The sequence below is a fragment of the Oncorhynchus tshawytscha genome, linkage group LG09 (genome assembly GCF_018296145.1).
Source record: "Oncorhynchus tshawytscha isolate Ot180627B linkage group LG09, Otsh_v2.0, whole genome shotgun sequence".
NCBI classification, from domain to species: Eukaryota; Metazoa; Chordata; class Actinopteri; order Salmoniformes; family Salmonidae; genus Oncorhynchus; species Oncorhynchus tshawytscha.
The window spans coordinates 23,014,269-23,032,920 of NC_056437.1; the positions used below are offsets into that span (position 1 = coordinate 23,014,269).

Here is an 18,652-nt window from a genome sequence, read left to right on the forward strand (position 1 = left end):
CTGCTGCTCGATCATCCTATTCTTACAACTTAATTGAGGAGAATAAGAACAATCCAACATTTACTTTGATTCTGTCGCGAAGCTAACTAAAACGCAGCATTCCCCAAGAGAGGATGGTGTTCACTTCAGCAGTGATACATTCATGAACTTCTTTGACGAAAAGATCATGATCAGTAGAAAGGAAATTACGGACTCCTCTTTAAATATGCATATTTCTCCAAAGCTCAGTTGTCCTAAGTTTTTGCACAACACTGCCAGGACCTCGGATTAAGGGAGACACTCAAGTGTTTTAATATTATATCTCTTGACACATTGATGAAAATTGTCTTGGCCTTTAAACCTTCAAGCTGCATACTGGACCAAGGCTCTGCATCTGTCCTTGTGCTCCTAGACCTTAGTGCTGCTTTGATATCATGATCACCACATTCTTTTGGAGAGATTGGAAAACGCAAATTGGTCTACATGGACAAGTTCTGGCATGGTTTAGATCTTATCTGTCAGAAAGATATCAGTTTGTCTCTGTGGATGGTTTGTCTTTTCAAAAATCTACTGTAAATTTCGGGGTTCCTCAAGGTTCTGTTTTAGGACCACTATTGTATTCACAATATATTTGACCTCTTGGTGATGTCATTCGGAGACGTAATGTTAACCTATCCATGTGAGAGACGTAGACTCGGTCTCAACCTTTTAAGTCTTTATTGAAGACTCATGTCTTCAGTAGGTCCTATGATTGAGTGTAGTCTGGCCCAGGAGGGTGAAGGTGAACGGAAAGGCACTGGAGCGACGGATGTCCCTTGTTTCTCTTCCTGGCCGGTTCCCCTCTCTCCACTGGGATTCTCTGCCTCTAAACCTATTGCGGGGGCTGAGTCACTGGTTTATTGGTGCTCTTCCATGCAGTCCCTAGGAGGGGACTGAGTGGGTTGAGTGGGTTGAGTCACTCACATGATATTCCTATCCGGCGTTGGCGCCCCCCTCGGGTTCGTGCAGTCGGGGAGATCTTTGTGGGCTATACTCTGCCTTGTCTCAGGGTAGTAGGTTGGTGGTTGGAGATATCCCTCTAGTGGTGTGGAGGCTGTGCTTAGGCAAAGTGGGTGGGGTTAAATCCCGCCTGTTTGGCCCTGTCTGTGGGTATCGTCAGGACAGTGCCACAGTGTCTCCTGGCCCCTCCTGTCTCAGCCTCCAGTATTTATGCTGCAATAGTTTGTGTCGGGGGGCTATAGTCAGTCTGTTATATCTGGAGTATTTCTCCTGTCTTATCCGGTGTCCTGTGTGAATTTAACTATGCTCCCTCTAATTCTTTCTCTCTCTTTCTCTTTCTCATTCTCTCTCTCTTTCGCTCTCTCTCCTCTTGGATGACCTGAGCCCTAGGACCATGCATCAGGACTACCTGGCCAGATGACTCCTTGCTGTCCCCAGTCCTGGTCATGCTGCTGCTCCAGTTCAACTGTTATGCCTGCGGCTATGGAAGCCTGACCTGTTCACTGGACATGCTACCTTGTCCCAGACCTGCTGTTTTGGACTCTCTTTCTACCACACCTGCTGTCTTTAACTCTGAATGATCGGCTATGAAAAGCCAACTGACATTTACTCCTGAGGTGCTGTCCTGTTGCACCCTCGACAACCACTGTGATTATCATTATCTGACCCTGCTGGTCATCTATGAATGTTTGAACATCTTGGCCATGTTCTGTTATAATCTCCACCTGGCACAGCCAGAAGAGGACTGGCCACCCCTCAGAGCCTGGTTCCTTTCTAGGTTTCATCCTAGGTCCGGGCTTTCTAGGGAGTTTTTCCTAGCCCCTGTGCTTCTAAATCTGCATTGCTTGCTGTTTACTGTTTGCGGTTTCTGTACAGCACTTTCTGACATAGGCTGATGTAAAAAGGGCTTTATAAATACATTTGATTGAGTGATTGATTGATTGATGTTTTGCTGTAGCTTGGTGGTGCTAAAATAGACCTATAGAATACCTCAGAACTGATGCTGCTATCCACACCGGTGGTGCTGAAATAGGCCTATACTATACATCAGTAATGATGCTACTGTCCACAACTGTATAAGCACTTTGTAACATCTGCCGATGTAAAGCTTTATAAATACATTTGATTTAATTTCATTTGGAGAACTCCCTTCACCTAGGTCTAAATTGAAATGAAAAAAAACTAAAACCGCAGACACTAGGCCCTCCATGGAATGAGTTTGACAGCCCTGCTATTGACAGCCCTACTATCACCATGTATGATGAAGCAGCAGTAGCTGTTATGTGAAATCTGAATCACTTCACAATCGACGACAATTTATAGGCTTACATTTACATGCACACTAATAATTCGATATTAAACGGATTGTGCCAATAGGCAGATTATGCAATAGTCATGTAAACACGTTACTCTGTTTATCGTAATCAGCATGAGGTCAAAATAGAAGTAAGCATTACGCCGATTAAAACGTCTGGTTTTCGAAGCAATCTTTCGAATTATTAGGACATGTAAACACCTTTATCCGCGTTCCAGCTGTGTGTTTGATCTGCGCATGTGCTAGCACCAGCGGAGCGAGCCTCCCTCTTTATCGCGAGTGAAGTGAGTTTGGAACAACTGAATGTACGCATCTTAGAAGTTTTTTTTTTTCACATACAAACGTTATGTCGAACTTAGAATTAAATATGTTTCCCAAAAATAACATGGTCGATGTGGTAGAACGTATATTTTCATTGGGGATTTTCTGCATTCATCAGAGTGCCATCAGGTAGCCTGATTGTAAAGATTATTAGGGAAATTGTACTTCTTGCAAATAATGTAAAAGTTTTAATCGAACTATTATATTAATCTATCCACATTAATCGTACTATTGTGTGCATGTAACCGTACTCAATGTCACTGTCAATAATCATCCAACAACATTTTTATAAAAAACAAATCCATAAGCAGTGACTGAATTAAACAAAACCTCATTCTAACAGATCCAGTACTTATTGTGAATAGTGAAAAAGGCTTACCTTCTCACTCCTAGGAAGCGTTCGTGTCCTTTGAAAAGTATCCCCGCCATTAATGCTGATCAGCTCGCCATCAGCAGATGAAAACGGAGTGGGGAAAACTACTACGTCACTCTTCAGTGTGTCAGAACTAAAACACACGTCATACTGCTGAGTAGATTTGGAGTAAGACCAGCTCCCGTCAGGGTGGGTGGTGATCATGGGGGCGCTGTACCTGCTGAAACTGCCGTCTGTCCTGTGGCATTTTACAACTATTAAACTGATGAGGCTCAGTAGAAATATCACGGATACTGACACAATGGCGACGAGCAGATACAGATTTAAATCTGAGAAACTCTCCTCCTTTACAGGCAGTTGTCTGAAAGTTGTCTGTTTGTCATCTGTACTTTCAACGATCACAACATCAATAGACACAGTCGCAGACAGGGAAGGTTCTCCATTATCAGACACCAGAATGACCAACGGGTGAGTTTTTAGGTCATTGTCACTCATGCGTCTCTTAGTCCGTATTTCTCCGTTGTTGGTTCCTATTCTGAATAGATTGGTCCCCTTTGGTTCAGAGATGTGATAAGAAAGCAGCGCATTATAACCAGAGTCGGCGTCTACAGCCCTGATCTTGGCCACAAAGTATCCCGCTTCAGCAGAATAAGGAATGTTCTCAGAATTAACGGATCCGTGGTCAGAATAGGGCGGGAGAATCACAGGAGTGTTGTCATTCTCATCAAGGATAAAAACGTTGACAGTGACGTTGCTGTTTAGTGGAGGAACACCAGAATCTGTGGCCTGAACTTGGAACTGGAACGTTTTTACTTCTTCATAGTTAAATGACTGTAAGCTGAATATTTCACCAGTTAGAGAATTTAAGTTTAGAAATGTTGACAAACGGGCGTATGTTTTGGTTTTTGATAGTGTATACGTCAATTGAGAGTTTTCATTGATATCCGGGTCATTCGCTGTCACGCTGCCAACACGAACCCGCACTGGACTGTTCTCCTCTATATAAAAGTTCAATATGGGCTCCGGAAAGAGTGGGGCGTTGTCATTCACATCAGAAATGTGTACAGTAATAACACTGGTACTGGAGAGAGGTGGGGTCCCTTCATCAATGGCTTTAATAGTTACGTTATGAAGAGAGGCACTCTCTCTGTCTAGAGGCCCGTCTACCACCAAAGAATAATAGTTCTTATAGGACGACTGTAATTTAAAAGGAAAATCTCCCAGAACAAATGCTTTGATGAGCCCATTTTTACTCCCATCTTTGTCTCCAATACTCATTGAAGCCACTGCTGTTCCTTTCTCGGCATCTTCTTTGACTGCAATGGACAGTGATGTTATTTCTATCTCGGGTGTATTATCATTGATATCAAGTATTTCAATAAGGACTTTTGAATGGGCACTCCTTTGTGGATTACCCTTGTCTTTTGCTTGTACACGGATTTCAAACGCAGGGTTCTCCTCGTGATCTAACCTTCCTTTAATGGTTATTTCACCTGTGTGCTGATTGACTGCAAACAGCCTATGAAGATCCATTTCTCTGTTACTAATGAAGGAGTATTCAATCTCACCGTTTGCAGCTTCGTCTATGTCTGTTGCGTTTATGATTAGAACTAAAGTTCCAATGGCAACATTTTCTAAGACTTGGACTTTATACAGAGATTTCGTGAAAATCGGGCTGTTGTCGTTCACGTCTATCACATTAATTATTATCTCTAAAGTTCCGGATCGTGGAGGTTTCCCTCCATCAACAGCAATCAGTATCATCTTAATTACAGCTTGTTTCTCTCGGTCTAAAGCTTTCTGCAGCACTAACTCAGCAGTCACACTATGCTCATCGCTCTGTACATCCAGAGAAAAGTATTCATTCGGGCTCAGGTTGTAGGTTTTTATCGATTTACTGCCAACGTCCGCATCACCGGCAAGTGGTAATGGAAATCTTTCACCTGGAGAGGCATATTCGGTCATATTGATAACGTGAATGCGCTCTTGAAATGATGGCGCGTTGTCATTTATGTCCAAAATGTTTACTTCAATCCGATGGATTCGCATGGGATGGTTCATGATAGCTTCTACATCTATGGAGCATGTTATGGAGTTGGGGCAGATGGCATCTCTGTCAATTATCTCACTGACAAAAAGAACGCCCGTCTTCACGTCGATATCAAAATACCTCCGTTTGGATCCGGTTACTATCTGAATCTCTCTAGATTCTAGTTCCCTCACGTTAAGATTTAGGTCTTTGGCGATATTTCCAACAAATGTTCCTTTATCCACCTCCTCTGAGACTGAATACACGAACTGTCCGGAACACAATCCCCATGAACAAAGCAGCAGAAGACATTGTATCCCAACACGTCTTCTGTGGTCACACAGGCCCATGGCTGTACAAATAAACGCTTATCCAAAATATACAAAAAGGGAAAAATGAAAATAATACAAACTCTGCTAATCCGTGTTTATACAACCCAAGTAATCCAGGACGCACAAGCATTTTCCCCTCATCCCAAAACACACGACTGGTTTCAACTCCATTCCTTTTTTAGTATTCACAAGAATAGTCCAGTATTATTCCTCCTAGAAATAATGTTCATGGTCAACAGCGACATCCTGTGTTTGTTGTGTATACACAGCACAAATACTATTGACATAGCTGTTTATTTAAAAAAAAAAAAACTTTATTTAACTAGGCAAGTCAGTTAATAACAAATTCTTATTTTCAATGACAGCCTAGGAACAGTAGGTTAACTGCCTTGTTCAGGGGCAGAACAGCAGTTTTTTTTAACCTTGTCAGCTGGGGGATTTGATATTGCAACCTTTCGGTTACTAGTTCAACGCTCTAACCACTAGGATACCTGCCGCCCCTCCCATCAAAAGAACCGCGGTATACTAGTCGAGAGATTATTCTTAACGATACTTTGCAATATAATGAAACGATCATAAATAACTTAGGCCTACAGAAGAATAGGGTGGTCCGTGGATAGTGATGGGCCTTTCCGGTAGTGCAGAACCCCCCCCCCTTGGTGCAGCGCCCCAATGATCACTACACCCCCTGATGCGTTTACATACAGTACATCTCGAGTGCATTCCCGTCTCACCAAACTTGCTTGACTGTGCCTTCAGCAGTGGAAGTGCAGGAAGAAACGAGGAACCTAATCAACACAATATAATCACGGTTTACAGTAACACCAAGTGTTTCTACTGTGTTTAAAAAAATAATAATTATAAAAATGTATTATTTTAGTTAAGTTTACATAAACTAAGTTGACTGTGCCTTTAAACAGCTTGGAAAATTCCCGAAAATGATGCCATGGCTTTAGAAGCTTCTGATAGGCTAATTGACATCATTTGAGTCAATTGGAGGTGTACCTGTGGATGTATTTAAAGGCGTACCTTCAAACTCAGTGCCTCTTTGCTTGACATCATGGGAAAATCAAAAGATATCATCCAAGACCTCAGAAAACAAATTGTAGACCTCCACACGTTTGGTTTTACCTTGGAAGCCATTTCCAAATACCTGAAGCTACCACGTTCATCTGTACAAACAATAGTACATAAGTATAAACACCATGGGACCCTGCTGCCGTCATACCAATCAGGAAAGAGACGCGTTCTGTCTCCTAGAGATGGAAGTACTTTGGTACGAAAAGTGCAAATCAATCCCAGAACAACAGCAAAGGACCTTGTGAAGATGCTGGAGGAAACAGGTACAAAAGCATCTATATCCACAGTAAAACGAGTCCTATATCGACAAAACCTGAAAAGCCACTCAGCAAGGAAGAAGCCACTGCTCCAAAACCGCCATAAAAAAGCCAGACTACGGTTTGCAACTGCACATGGGAACAAAGATCGTATTTTTTGGAGAAATGTTCTCTGGTCTGATGAAACAAAAATAGAACTGCTTGGCCATAATGAACATCGTTATGTTTGGAGGAAAAAGGGGGAGGCTTGCAAGCCAAAGAACACCATCCCAACCATGACGCACAGGGGTGGTAGCATTATGTTGTGGGGGTGCTGTGCTGCAGGAGGGACTGGTGCACTTCACAAACTAGATGGCATCATGAGGCAGGAAAATTACGTGGATGTATTAAAACAACATCTCCAGACATCAGCCAGGAAGTTAAAGCTTGGTCGCAAATGACTCTTCCAAATGGTCCATGACCCCAAGCATACTTCCAAAGTTGTGGCAAAATGGCTTAAGGACAAGAAATTCAAGGTATTTGGGTGCCCATCACACAGCCCTGACCTCGACCCTATAGAACATTTGTGGGCAGGACAGAAAACGCGTGTGTGAACACGTTTGACCCAAGTTAAACAATTTAAAGGCAATGCTACCAAATACTAATTGAGTGTTTGTAAACATCTGACCCACTGGGAATGTGATGAAAGAAATAAAAGCTGAAATAAATCATTCTCTCACCTATTATTCTGTCATTTCACATTCTTAAAATAAAGTGGTGACCTAAAACAGGGAATTTTTACTAGGATTAAATGTCAGGAATTGTGAAAAACTGCGTTTAAATGTATATGGCTAAGGTGTATGTAAACTTCCGATTTCAACTGTAAATAACCAACACAGTCTCACAATCAATTCGTGCATATATGTACAAAATGCATTTCAGCAAATTTCGTGCGTTTTTGTGCGTTTTTGTGGCTTAATTCGTGAGAAAAGACACGAATTTATGTGCTTCTTAATTCGTGCGAAAAGACACAAATTTAACCAGTAGGCTACATACAAGCCTTTTCAACAACCATATAGACGCGATAGTTTATATTTAATTTTTGTTCTTAAACTCGATGTAGGATCAGGCAAAATCCCTTGAGTTGCGCACCTTATGCAGGTTTGGTCCTCGGTTGGTTGCCATGTGTCCATATCGAGTGGTGTGGTCATGATGTCTAGGTCCGCTTGTCAACGGATGTGGAAAGCATAGTGCAACCTAGGAGTTTGGTTTCTAGTTTTGAGTCGGTTGATCCACTTCCATCTCTGACACTTGGAAACCGGAGGGGGGAAGGGAGGGGGTGCACTCCACACATATGCGCGTAGGCCGTCCGTAGGGTGGGGGTTAGGGTTAGGTCCAGTTGGAGTTAGGGTTAGGTATAGTTAGTAGAATGGTTAAGGTTAGGGTTAAGGTTAGGGTAAGGTATAGTCGCGTATATGGTTGTTGCAAAGGCTTAAATTCGTGTCTTTTCGCACGAATTAAGTAGCACATAAATGCGTGTATTTTCGAACGAATTGAACCACACAAAAATGCACAAAAACGCACGAAATCTGCTGAAATACATTTTGTACATATATGCGCGAATTGGATGTGAGGCTGGGCTGAAATAACATAAGGAACGCCTAAAGAAACAAACAAAGAATGTTCAGTTTTACATGAAACAACGAAAAACTACAATATTCTGACAGGTTCATACCTTTATCTGTTAGAGGACAATACGACACAACTTTGCTGCAGTTGTATCTAGAAAAAGTGAGCAAGAATGAGACTGACTAACCAAAGTAGCCACAGGTCGCTGTCCATGGGGTTGAATTAAAAAGCTGCATGCTGCATCAATTTGGAGCAAAATTTTACCCAAACTATACCGTACCCATTAAATTTGTCAAGTTAGAAGGGAACTTCCCCAAGTTTTTCGGGAATTTGAAAAAATATAATGTGCACATAAGACAATAATGTCAATTTTAAAAAAGCAATTACAAAGCAAAATCCTTAGAAAAAGTGATCCTTACCTTCTCTGTGTTGGAAAGTGTTCGTGTCCTTTGAAAAGTGTCTCCTCCACTAATACTGATCAGCTCACCATCAACAGGTGGAAACTGCGTGGGGAAAACTACTACATCACTCTTCATTGTGTCAGAGCTGAAACACACGTCATACTGCTGAGTAGATTTGGAGTAAGACCAGCTCCCGTCAGGATGTGTGGTGATCATTGGGGCGCTGCACTTGCTGAAACTGCCGTCTGTCCTGTGGCATTTTACAACTATTAAACTGATGAGGCTCAGTAGAAATATCACTGATATTGACACAATGGCGACGAGCAGATACAGATTTAAATCTGAGAAACGCTCCTCCTTTACAGGCAGTTGTCTGAAAGTTGTCTGTTTGTCATCTGTACTTTCAACGACCACAACATCAATAGACACAGTCGCAGACAGGGAAGGTTCTCCATTATCAGACACCAGAATGACCAACGGGTGAGTTTTTAGGTCATTGTCACTCATGCGTCTCTTAGTCCGTATTTCCCCGTTGTTGGTTCCTATTCTGAATAGATTGGTCCCCTTTGGTTCAGAGATGTGATAAGAAAGCAGCGCATTATAACCAGAGTCGGCGTCTACAGCCCTGATCTTGGCCACAAAGTATCCCGCTTCAGCAGAATAAGGAATGTTCTCAGAATTAACGGAGCCGTGGTCAGAATAGGGCGGGAGAATCACAGGACTGTTGTCATTCTCGTCAAGGATAAAAACGTTGACAGTGACGTTGCTGCTTAATGGAAGAACACCAGAATCTGTGGCCTGAACTTGAAATTGTAACTTTTTTACTTCTTCATAGTTAAAAGACTGCGTGCTATATATCTCACCAGTTAAGGAGTTGATATTTATCATTGTAGACAAGGGTATTGCATTATTGCCTTCTAAAAATGAATAAGACATCTGAGCATTTTCATTCATATCTGGATCATGCGCAGTCAAGCTGGCAATAAGCCCTCCCACTGGGCTGTTTTCTTTTAAATTCACCATTACGGTCTCTGAAAAGCGAGGCGCATTGTCATTCACATCAGAAATGTGCACACTAATAACTCGAGTGCTGGAGAGAGGTGGGGATCCTTCATCTGTTGCAACAATGGTTATATTGTACATTGAAACAAGTTCTCTGTCTAGTGGCCCATCAACTAATACAGAATAGTAATTATTATATGAAGATTGCAACTTGAAAGGACCAGAACCTGCAATGTTACACTGAACTACTCCATTCGTACCCCCATCTTTGTCACTGACTGTGACTAAGGCAACAGCTGTGCCTGTTTTCACATCCTCGCGAACAGTGTCAATGAGTGACGTCACTGATATTTCTGGAGTGTTATCATTCTCATCAATAACTTCAACTAAGACTTTACAACGTGTACTCCTAGGTGGAATACCCTTGTCTTTTGCTTGGACTCTTAACTCAATTGCAGCATTTTGTTCATGGTCAATCACTCCCTTTACCTCAATCACCCCTGTCTCTGGAACGATAGAGAATAGAGCTTCGTTTTCAGGCCCATATCCAACTAGAGAATATATTACTTCACCATTTACTCCTTCATCCATATCCGAAGCAAGAAGAGACGTTACTTTTTTTCCTACCGGCGAATTTTCATTCACTTTCACTTTGTAAAGAGGTTTGCTGAAAATTGGATTATTGTCATTTATATCCATAACGTTTATCACAATCTGTAACGTCCCTGATCGAGGAGGGTTTCCTCCATCAACAGCAGTCAGTGTTAGCTGGATCACAGCCTGTTTCTCTCGGTCTAAAGCTTTCTTTAGCACTAATTCCGCAGACACACTCTGCTCTCCACCGCTCTGTACATCCAGAGAGAAGTGTTCATTTGGACTCAGCTTGTAGCTGTTTACCGAGTTACTACCAACATCTGGATCTTTTGCAATGGGTAAGAGGAATTTGTCTCCCAAAATAGCTATCTCTGTAATATTCATTGTAAGTGTATTACCTGAGAAAAATGGCGCGTTGTCATTTGTATCCAAAATCTCTATCTCGATCCGATAAAGACTATGCGGGTTTTGTGCTAGGGCCTCTAAATTTAAGGCACAAGTCTTGCTCGTCACACATAGGTCTTCTCGATCGATTCTCTCAACCACAAACAGAGCACCAGTCTTAACATTCACATCAAAATACTTCTGGTTAGATCCGGCTACAATCTGAAACATACGAGACTCCAATTCCTGAACATTGAGATTGAGGTCCTTGGCTATATTCCCAACAACGGTTCCCTTGTTCACCTCCTCTGAGACAGAATAGACAATCTGACCGGATGATAAATTCCAGAAACAAAGAAGAAGCAGAATTCGAATAAAAATACATGCATGGAGAAAGAGGCCCATCGTTATCCAAGGTTCAGTTGTTTGTGCCAAACATCGATAAGTAGATTCTGAAACTAGTGTTATCTACCATAAAAACATTAGACATAAAACGCTCAAAACGCAGTGAGAATGCTTTCTTGTATAAAACACAAACAGAGTGCGTTGTATCCTGGACCTGTACAAATCCCTCCCAGCTCAGGATAAGCCATAGAGGGAGGGGCACCAGACTGAGAAACAACCTTCATATTCATGGTCTGCAGCGACACGGTGTGACATGAAACGAGTGTTTTTAAAAACCACCAGCGACCCAGTTATGTCTCTGTCCACCCCAGTGGTGCTGAAGTCAAAATAAAAGTGCTTCTTAAACGAGCTGTCTTTTTTGACCTACAATTAACCATAACATTGACACCATATGAACCCCAAATTATGAAAATATTGTTTGAACAAAGTGATTAATATCCAGAAGGCAGAAAAGTTCAACAAGGTAGGCCTAACTCTATTCAACAACATAAGGTACCCCTACATTACCTTGTCAAAAGGCACATTGAACGAAACAACAACATGCTGAGACATCAGGATTTCCTGAACAAAACTAATGATATAAAACAAGAGACATATTATCGACATACAAATAACATTTTGGTCAATAGATGCTGCATAGTATGCTTTTATAATGAAGGGTAATTACCTTCTCGCTACTGGGAAGCGTTCGTGTCCGTTGAAAAGTGTCTCCTTCATTGATACTGATCAGCTCACCATCAGCAGGTGGAAACGGAGTGGGGAAAACTACTACGTCATTCTTCAGTGTGTCAGAACTAAAACACACGTCATACTGCTGAGTAGATTTGGAGTAAGACCAGCTCCCGTCAGGGTGGGTGGTGATCATGGGGGCGCTGTACCTGCTGAAACTGCCGTCTGTCCTGTGGCATTTTACAACTATTAAACTGATGAGGCTCAGTAGAAATACCACTGATACTGACACAATGGCGACGAGCAGATACAGATTTAAATCTGAGAAACTCTCCTCCTTTACAGGCAGTTGTCTGAAAGTTGTCTGCATGTCACCTGTACTTTCAACGATCACAACATCAATAGACACAGTCGCAGACAGGGAAGGTTCTCCATTATCAGACACCAGAATGACCAACGGGTGAGTTTTTAGATCATTGTCACTCATGCGTCTCTTAGTCGTTATTTCTCCGTTGTTGGTTCCTATTCTGAATAGATTGGTCCCCTTTGGTTCAGAGATGTGATAAGAAAGCAGCGCATTATAACCAGAGTCGGCGTCTACAGCCCTGATCTTGGCCACAAAGTATCCCGCTTCAGCAGAATAAGGAATGTTCTCAGAATTAACGGAGCCGTGGTCAGAATAGGGCGGGAGAATCACAGGACTGTTGTCATTCTCATCAAGGATAAAAACGTTGACAGTGACCTTGCTGCTTAGTGGAGGAACACCAGAATCTGTGGCCTGAACTTGGAACTCGAACTTTTTCACCTCCTCGTAGTTCAATGACTGTAGGCTGAATAATTCACCAGTTAAAGAGTTTATATTCATTATTGTAGACAAGGGAATTGCATTATTGCCTTCTAAAAATGAATAAGACATCTGAGCATTTTCATTCATATCAGGATCATGCGCAGTCAAGCTGGCAACAAGCCCTCCAACGGGAGTATTCTCCTTCAAATAGACATGAATTATTTGTTCTGAAAAGCGAGGCGCGTTGTCATTCACATCAGCGACATACACAATAATGACACTGGTACTGGAGAGAGGTGGGATGCCTGCATCTGTAGCTGTAACGGTCACATTGTACTGGGAACCACTCTCTCTATCTAGAGATCCATCTACTACTAATGAGTAATAGTTTTTAAAGGAGGATTGCAATTTGAATGGAACAGAGCCTACTATGTGGCAGTGTACTTTTCCATTTACACCCCTGTCTTTATCAGACACTGTTATTAGACCAACAGCTGTATCTGATTTTGCATCTTCTCTGACTGCATTCATCATTGAAGTTATTGTTATCTCTGGAGCATTGTCATTGACATCTATCACTTCAACTAAGACTTTACAGTGCGTTGTGCGAGGACTATAACTCCTGTCTTTGGCCTGTACGTGCAGCTCAAACGCAACATTCTCTTCGTGATCAATCACTTCTTTTACTGTAATTTCACCAGTAGCTGGATTTATTTGAAAAACATCCAATGCTTTCTGATTGCCGTGATGAATCAAATGAAAAAATATTTCCCCATTTACTCCTGAGTCCAAATCGGTTGCGTTCAGTTGTATTATAGGTGTGCCTATAGGTACGTTCTCCGACACACGTACTTTGTACATTGGTTTGCTGAAGACTGGACTATTATCGTTCACATCTATCACATTCACTATTATCTGAAGAGTCCCAGATTTAGCAGGTTTCCCTCCATCAAGAGCAGTCAATAGGAGCCGGATCACAGCTTGTTTCTCTCGATCTAAAGCTTTATGTAACACTACCTCGGCAGACACACTCTGCTCTCCACCGCTCTGTACATCCAGAAGGAAGTGCTCATTTGGGCTCAGCTTGTAGGTTTTCACTGAATTACTGCCGATATCAGCATCATTAGCCCTTGGTAGAGGATATCTTTCACCTGGAGAGGTTGATTCTGTTATATTCAATGTATGATCACTAATATGAAATGAAGGTTCGTTGTCATTTATATCTAATACTTGGATCTCTAAACGATACATGTTGAGAGGGTTCTGTGCAATGGCCTCCAAGTTTAGAGAGCATTTTTGACTGGTCATGCAGAGTTCCTCTCGGTCGAATATTTCCTTCACAAACAAAGAACCGGTCTTTAAATTCACATCAAAATACTTGTTGTGAGATCCGGATACAATCTGAAACATACGAGACTCCAGTTCTTGAACATTGAGATTGAGGTCCTTGGCTATATTCCCAACAACGGTTCCCTTGTTCACCTCCTCTGAGACAGAATAGACAATCTGACCGGAAGATAAATCCCAGAAACAAAGAAGCAGCAGAATCTGAATCAAAATACATCCATTGACGGAGAGGCCCATTGTTATCCACTGTTCATATGCAATTTGCAGTAATCATTAATAAGGAAATCACGAAAAAGCATGTATAAGCTAACGAGATCAACTCCTCTACCCCATGCCAAACACTCCTTCACGAATACAAGCCATGATGTTATGACAAAGCCCTTCCTGCAATGAATGCCAGACACCGCACAAAGACTTTTAAAAAAAAGTTATTTTTTTCCCTTGGTCTACAGCGACACTTAGTGCTTACTAATGAATATGATGTTGGTCAAACGAGAAAGTACAACAATCAGAGTGCATCATGTCTTTCTTTATACAGTTCAAATTTGATATCAGTTTGAGTATTACTAGGCGTACTAGACTACACATAGAAAAGGCTGAAATCGACGTTATTTTTAGGAGCAATAGATTACGAAATCAAATGTAAACGTCTGGATAGGCTGCTATACTCAATAGCACTTTGACAGACAAATTTAACCAAATATCTTTACAGCAGTTCATCAACAGTAGGCAACAATGATATTGTAAGAAACGTTTTGGATGTTGAAATTATGCAGGGTCGAGAAATAATCATATACATTTGTCACGGTAAACGATACTACTCTGAAGAAGCAACGTTTCTGATCGAGATCACAACAAGACTATAATTGAAAGCGCAACCTTCCTCAAAGATGAGGAAAATAGGGAAAGGACAACTCACCAATCTGCTGGAGAGGACAGTTTCTCCCACGGTGTCGCTCTCCACCAGTGTGGTGCTGATGCCACCAGGGCTCTCCACAAACACTTCTAAAATATTTTGTAATAGTTGGGAAAATCTATATTTATTGTCTTACCTTCTCTGTGTTAGGGAGTGTTCGTATCCTTTGGAAAGTGTCTCCTCCATTAATACTGATCAGCTCACCATCAGCAGGTGGAAACGGCGTGGGGAAAACTACTACTTCACTCTTCAGTGTGTCAGAGCTAAAACACACGTCAAACTGCTGAGTAGATTTGGAGTAAGACCAGCTTCCGTCAGGATGTGTGGTGATCATTGGGGCGCTGCACTTGCTGAAACTGCCGTCTGTCCTGTGGCATTTCACAACTATTAAACTGATGAGGCTCAGTAGAAATATCACTGATACTGACACAATGGCGACGAGCAGAAACAGATTTAAATCTGAGAAACTTTCCTCCCTTACAGGCAGTTGTCTGAAAGTTGTCTGTGTGTCATCTGTACTTTCAACGACCACAACATCAATAGACACAGTCGCAGACAGGGAAGGTTCTCCATTATCAGACACCAGAATGAAAAACGAGAGAACTTTTAAGTCATTGTCACTCATGCGTCTCTTAGTCCGTATTTCTCCGTTGTTGGTTCCTATTCTGAATAGATTGGTCCCCTTTGGTTCAGATATGTGATAAGAAAGCAGCGCATTATAACCAGAGTCGGCGTCTACAGCCCTGATCTTGGCCACAAAGTATCCCGCTTCAGCAGAATAAGGAATGTTCTCAGAATTAACGGTGCCGTGGTCAGAATAGGGCGGGAGAATCACAGGACTGTTGTCATTCTCATCGAGGATAAAAACGTTGACAGTGACGTTGCTGCTTAGTGGAGGAACACCAGAATCTGTGGCCTGAACTTGGAACTGGAACTGTTTTACTTCTTCATAGTTAAAAGACTGCATGCTATATATCTCACCAGTTAAGGAGTTTATGTTTATCATTGTAGACAAGGGTATTGCATTATTGCCTTCTAAAAATGAATAAGACATCTGAGCATTTTCATTCATATCAGGATCATGCGCAGTCAAGCTGGCAACAAGCCCTCCAACGGGACTATTCTCCTTCAGATAGACATTCATTATTGGTCCTGAAAAGCGAGGCGCGTTGTCATTCACATCAGCGACATACACAATAATGACACTGGTACTGGAGAGAGGTGGGATGCCTTCATCTGTAGCTGTAACGGTCACATTGTACTGGGAACCACTCTCTCTATCTAGAGATCCATCTACAACTAATGAGTAATAGTTTTTATAGGAGGATTTCAATTTGAATGGAACAGAGCCTACTATTTGACAGTGTACTTTTCCATTTACACCGCTGTCTTTATCAGACACTGTTATTAGACCAACAGCTGTACCTGATTTTGCATCTTCTCTGACTGCATTCATCATTGAAGTCACTGATATTTCTGGGGAATTGTCATTGACATCCATCACTTCTATCAGGACTTTACAGTGTGTTGCACGGGGACTAGAACTACTGTCTTTGGCCTGTACTTGTAACTCAAACGCAGCATGCTCTTCGTAATCAATTGTTTCTTTAACTGTAATTTCACCAGTGACTGGGTTTATTTGAAAAAAGTCCAGTGCGTTTTCCTCCCCATGGCCTATCAAAGAATACATTATTTCCCCATATACTCCTGAGTCCACATCAGTTGCGTTAATTGTTATTATAGGTGTGCCAGCAGGGAGGTTCTCAAATATACTTATTTTATACAAATGTTTGCTAAATGTCGGGCTATTATCGTTTACATCTATCACATTAATAAATATATTTAATGTCCCGGATCGTGGAGGTTTTCCTCCATCAACACCAGTCAGAAGGAGCACGATAACCGCTTGTTTCTCTCTGTCTAAAGCTTTCTGAAGCACTAAGTCAGCAGACACCGTTTTCTCACCGCTCTGTACATCCAGAGAGAAGTGCTCATTTGGGCTCAATTTGTAGGTTTTAACAGAGTTACTGCCTATGTCAGCATCATTAGCTCTTGGTAGGGGATATCTTTCACCTGGAGAGGTAGCTTCTGTGATATTTAATGTATGATCACTTGTACGAAATGAAGGTGCGTAATCATTTATATCTAATACTTGGATCTCTAAACGATACATGTTGAGAGGGTTCTGTGAAATGGCCTCCAAGTTTAGAGAGCATTTTTGACTGGTCATACAAAGCTCCTCTCGATCGATTCTTTCTTTCACAAACAGAGCACCGGTCTTTAAATTCACATCAAAATACTTCTTGTTAGATCCGGATACAATCTGAAACATACGAGACTCCAGTTCTTGAACATTGAGATTGAAGTCCTTGGCTATATTCCCAACAACGGTTCCCTTGTTCACCTCCTCTGAGACAGAATAGACAATCTGACCGGAAGATACATCCCAGAAACAAAGAAGCTGCACAACCGTAATCCAACAATTTCCACAATGCATGGAATGACCCATCGTTAAATCCACGGGAATCCCACACTTTCCGTATTCTATGAGAAAATCATGAAGATAATAAGGCAAATATTTTAGAAATATACTCTCACGAAAGAGCTGTCGTTTCAAATGGAATCTGGCTCTGTTATTCTGACAAAAGCCTGCACAACACTGACTGATAGGCTCAGAAGGAGGGGCCCTAAAATAATTAAATCATGGGTTCATATCCACGGTCTACAGCGACACCCTGTGTTTTTCTTACTAAATGGACATGACACCGCTCAATTAGAAATAAGCACATGACCTACATCTGCATCATGTCTTTGCCTGAAATAAAACGGTTTAATAGTCTAAGTAAAAAATTCTGCTTCATTACAAGAAGAGGCAAATAGTACGCCAACTTATTTCACTTGTGGTTTACTCTATATAATTTAGAGACCACCTACCACTTTGACTAATCAATAGCACAACACTTGACATAGTTATCATACAGGCTTCCGCTATAGGTATTAGAAGTTGAAAAAGAAACAGAGGACTGAAGGTTATAACCCTTATGGTTGAATACATTGCAAAATGAGATGGGTCACAACATTTAGGCAGTTCACAAAATGAAGCACTAAAGAAGATAAAGAAAAAGACAAATTCTTAATTTAATAATGTGGAAGAATGACTATGAGAAAACTGATGCTTAATATTTTGTACCCGTTAATTCCAGTTATAAAAGAGAAAGGTGTCACAATTTAAGGTTAATTGAAAGTCGAGAGACGTTAACACAACCCCTCAAAGATGAAGAATTTAAAGAAAGAACAACAATGTATACTGCTCGTCATTCACCAATCCACTGATGGAGATGGTTTCTGTCGCGGCATCGCAGTCCACTAGCATGGTGCTAAAATCACCAATGCTGGAATCTCGGCAGATTTCACGAGCTCTGCACTAAAACTTTAATGAAACATTAGAATATTGGTAAAATAAAAATATGTTCTTACCTTTTCAGTGTTGGGAAGCGTCCGTGTCCTTTGGAAGGTATCCCCTCCATTAATACTGATCAGCTCACCGTCAGCAGGTGGAAACGGCGTGGGAAAAAGGACTAGGTCACTCTTCAGTGTGTCAGAGCTAAAACACACGTCAAACTGCTGAGTAGATTTGGAGTAAGACCAGCTCCCGTCAGGGTGGGTGGTGATCATTGGGGCGCTGCACCTGCTGAAACCGCCGTCTGTCCTGTGGCATTTTACAACTATTAAACTGATGAGGCTCAATAGAAATATCACTGATACTGACACAATGGTGACGAGCAGATACAGATTTAAATCTGAAAAACTCTCCTCCTTTACAGGCAGTTGTCTGAAAGTTGTCTGTTTGTCAT

At 41.6% G+C, this 18,652-nt stretch overlaps 1 protein-coding gene across 5 annotated transcripts in view; it reads right to left on the reverse strand.

Moving 5' to 3' along the window:
* LOC112257599 (protocadherin alpha-C2) overlaps window positions 1-18,652 on the reverse strand; it is a 62,563-nt gene that overhangs the window by 38,526 nt on the left and 5,385 nt on the right. Inside the window, exon 1 of one of the 5 annotated variants that reach the window (XM_024431294.2) lies at window positions 14,935-17,456. The exons of 1 other annotated variant lie outside the window; for it this stretch is intronic. In XM_024431294.2, the coding sequence (XP_024287062.1) occupies window positions 14,935-17,307 (2,373 nt within the window). In that variant the 5' untranslated portion in view covers window positions 17,308-17,456. Of the gene's footprint in view, window positions 1-2,993; window positions 5,556-8,712; window positions 11,223-11,746; window positions 14,236-14,934; window positions 17,457-18,652 lie in introns of those variants that run through there. 3 more of the 5 variants (XM_024431295.2, XM_024431297.2, XM_024431292.2) reach the window with 3 other exon arrangements.